This window comes from Condylura cristata, unplaced genomic scaffold, assembly GCF_000260355.1.
Source record: "Condylura cristata isolate star-nosed mole 26May11 unplaced genomic scaffold, ConCri1.0 scaffold00010, whole genome shotgun sequence".
NCBI classification, from domain to species: domain Eukaryota; kingdom Metazoa; phylum Chordata; class Mammalia; order Eulipotyphla; family Talpidae; genus Condylura; species Condylura cristata.
This window is the reverse complement of record NW_004567111.1, coordinates 5,855,863-5,859,774: the sequence shown is the minus strand read 5'-3', so window position 1 is coordinate 5,859,774 and position 3,912 is coordinate 5,855,863. Positions and strand designations below refer to the sequence as shown.

At 55.5% G+C, this 3,912-nt stretch overlaps 1 protein-coding gene across 1 annotated transcript in view; it reads right to left on the bottom strand.

Moving 5' to 3' along the window:
* SLC15A1 (solute carrier family 15 (oligopeptide transporter), member 1) overlaps positions 1-3,912 on the bottom strand; it is a 38,044-nt gene that overhangs the window by 24,607 nt on the left and 9,525 nt on the right. The window contains exon 2 of the mRNA XM_004680291.2: positions 106-122. Within this exon, the coding sequence (XP_004680348.1) occupies positions 106-122 (17 nt within the window). The remainder of the gene's footprint in view (positions 1-105; positions 123-3,912) is intronic.

The following is a 3,912-nucleotide window of genomic DNA, read 5'->3' as shown; positions in this document are numbered from 1 at the left end:
CGCCGCTGCGTGTTAAGCTAAGGGTTCCAGGCAGTGCGCCCTGAAGCGCCAAACAGGTCTTCAAGGTCCTCGCTGGAGCCGCAGGGAAGAGAGAAGGGCGCTCACCCGCGATCCTGACAGCCCTGAAAGACACAAAGCACCGCGGTGAAGTCCAGTCCTAAAAGGCTCCCCGCTGCGCTCGGCCAGGCCCTGGACGGTGCGCGCTCACCGCTCTGCTCCAGCCCCTGATGGGGGTGGGCCCCTGTCTGTATTTTCTGTAGATGAGCGCCCCCAGCCCCCGCTGCATCCCTTAGTCGTGAGACCCCTGCTGGTGCCATCCCTCCTACAAACCCTTGAAAGGCTGCTGGCCCCACAGGCCACAGCAGACCGGCTCAGAGCGCTTTGGTGAGGGCGAAGCAGTGAAAGCCGGTGGCAGAGGGCTCCCCCCACCCCCATGCTGCAGCCCACCGGGCAACCTCACTGCCTGAGACCAGACGCCTCCACCAGGAAGCCGCCTCTGATGCACCCTCCCTCCCTGAAGCCTCCTCTGACCTCCTAGTGACCAGAGTAATTACTGTACCTTTCTGTCTCCCCTCCCAAAGAATCACATGCTATCTACTCATCCTACCCACCCCCCCATGTCTTTCCAAAGCCCATGCCCTAGCAGGGCTGTGAGAAAAATGAATTAGGGAGCCAAGTGCCACCTGCCACCTTCTGAGAGTAGATGTACCCCTACTCCCACACACACCCCAGGCCAGGCCCCCTGCCTTGCTGCCCCTAAATTTTGACAGAAGCTGATCCAAACCCTCAGAGAGAGTCTTAACATCCCTGGGCTGCTCCCCGCTGTCCTGTGGCCCCGTTTTTGGTCGGAGTCAGTCCTGCACGCCCCGCCCAAGGGAAGCCATCTCCTTTCCCTTTCCCAGCACCCACCGGACACATCGTGGGGCTCCCTGTTGTCAGGGTCCTCTGGATACCCCCTACCTCTAATGGAGTCAGTGACCCCACAGCAGTGGTTGTCCACTGGAGCGTGCCTCTGAGTCCCCCGCTCCATCAGGGCTGTGGGAACAGGTTGCTGAACCCACCCCCCAGTCCTGACTCTAGGTCTGGGGTGCCCTCAGGCTGGCATTTCTGACAAGTTTCACTGTGTTGATGCAGCCCTGGGCCAGGGACCCTCGCTGAGATCTGTACACAGGCATCATCAGATGCATCTTCCTAAGTATACCCTGTCCCTTCCTGAGCGCTCAGCAGGTCAGATGCGGGTGCAGGGGTGGGAGGCTTGGGGCCAGCATGCCACAGCCCCTCCGCAGCGCCCACCTGCACCCCTGGGCCCTCCCTCTCACATCTGTCACACTATATTTTCATCCGGCACACGTCCAGGGCCCGTCCACAGAGAACAATCCCTCAACCCTGCAGAGGGGTCCTTTCTGGGCCTGCGCTCTCGTGGCCTCTCTGACGTGGGCGTCTGTACTTCCTGGCCCAGCTGGCCTCCTTTTCGCCTGCGAAAGAGCAGTGAAGCTATTCCAGTCTTGGTGCTAAGGTAGGGAGGTCACTGTCCAGGCCTCCCAGGGTTTGGATACAAGTCTTCCTGCCACAAAAGTTCTGGAAGATTTCTCAACACGAACAGATCACTCTTCCCCTGGTAGGAAGATTTCCTGGTAGGAAGAGGCTGCCCCAGGGGGACACAGAAGGTGGGCAGGGGGTCTCCTGTGTGGCTGTGTCTTGTTCCTCACCAGCTGTGTGCCTAGGCAAGTCCGACTACCCCCGACAGCCCACTATGGGATGGAGATGATGCACTACTAGGTGCTATCAGAGAGCCACGGGAACCCCAGGCCCAGGCCATGATGCGCCCAGCGGGAGATGCAAAGACTGCAGATTTCCACATGCTGTTCTTCGGAGTGGAAATCACATGTTTGTTGAATGACTATGTAACCCACAGGCCAGTGGGCTCATTCATGTAGAATGGGGTTCTGCCCACTATGAGGTGCATTTGCTCCTCCAGGCCCAGTGGCTTCCTGTCTCCAAGGCTGAGCAGCATGGAATTCATCCCCATGTCGTCCCATGTGGTTTGGCCAGTGGGGACCTCAGTGGGAGACCGAGGTTCAGGGTGGTACAGAGGTCACCTCCTGGGCTGCACCCTCATGGGGCAGTCCCTGCTTCTCCCACGCCTGCCCTCGCTACACTCTTTTTTTTTTTGGGAATTTTTTTTTTAACGATTTATTTATTTGTGCATACAGAACTAGGGAACAGGCCAGAGACTCAGGGGTGGCGAGAGGCTTCACCAGAGACAGAGTGGGGAGCAGAACAGGCAGATCGACACTGCTGAGGGGAGCAGTGGGCGGGTCAGGAGAGGTCTGCCACACCATGTGGTCACCTCCGGGGCAGGCGGGAATCGAACTCATGCGGAAGCGGCTTTAGCATCTTAGTGCTGCTCTTTAACCCACTGTGCCACCAGGGAGGGCCCCTCTCTACACTCTTAACTGTAGAAAAGGTTCTGGTCATAGTTTCTGTCACCTCGTCAGCCAGCAACGGAGAGGCCACTGCCCCGGCTCTCACGCCCTTCTCTATGGTTCCCTGTACCCCACCTTCCTTTAAAGAATCCCCCTGTGAAACAATCACCGCTATTTTGAGTTCGCCATCTGCTTCTGGATGGGACCATGACAGACAAACCCACCAGCTGTGATTCATCACCGGCTAGGGAGAGGACCAAAACAAAACAAAGGGGCCCGTCAGGAAGACATGCTTCTGGAAAGTTCCACACACACCAGTGAGGCTGTGGGCAATGTTCAATGCCCCTTCCCTGGCCCCTGGCCATGGTGCTCCGCTCTGAGGATGTCATGGGACCACCTGGTGTTCTCCTATTTAGACCTCAGCCAGCACAGCCTTCCCATTGCCTCCCAAAGACCAGGCACCGTGAGGGCCTTCTACAGAAGAGCAGGAGGGGAGCAGGAAAGCCGCAGGGCAGCAGAGATCACTACAGTCGATCCTTTTGTGTGGTTCTCAGAATTCTGGTTTGCAAGGAAAGAAAAACTCTGTCTGGCCAGGTAGCACTTACAGTCCTGCTAAATGTTCACTGGCACCAGGGTTTTTTTTTTTTTTTTTTTTTTTTTGTGCTAAATAAAATAGCAGGACAAAGGTTTTGTTTATTTGTTAACATAAATAGAATTCCAGAAAAGAAAGCCAATGGCCCAGAGGCCTTACCACTGGTTGCAACAACCCCTCACACCCAGATTTGTGATGGAAATTCTGAATGTGCTCCAGTGCGAATCTGAGGCGGGCCTGAGACGCATTCCCAAGCCTCACTCAGAAGGGTCTTTCCTGAAAGGTGTGCCTTCCAAAGGCCTCCCTTTATCACTGCAGGGCAGGGCTTGCTAAACAGTTCTTTTTCTAGAATTTAGAGTCGGTCACTGGAAGTAATATTGCATCAGTATTTCTTACTACGCCCGGGCTGCCAGGAATGCTCTCCTAGAAATCTCGGGGTGTTTATGGTGCTGAGCCTCAAATCTGAACTCAAATGCCTACTGTCACAAGATTCTGTTGACTTTGGCTCCCCTGAGTTTGTTGCTGGGGTCCTGATAGCAAATCTAGTCAGCATGCTTGGTCCGAGAGTCCATTCACCTGCACAGCTCCCAGGGATTTCACTCCTGATCAGGGTGAACAGTTCTCAGGAGAGGCCCAGTCAACCTCGCGGGTGGTGACTGAAGTATGGTGCTGGCTCTCGTTATTTCTAGCCTAAAAGGGCTTCTGCCTTTCTTTTGGCTTTAGAATTTAATAAAATAAGTGTGTGCCATAAATGTCTGAGATGAGGGACTTGGGGTGATGGCAGGAAAAACCCAGAAAGAAGGAATGCAGCCCTGGGCCCTCCCTGGTGGCTCAACGGGTTGGGACGCAGCACTGCAAGCAAGCCAGAGACACTTCAGTGTGAGTTTGATCCCC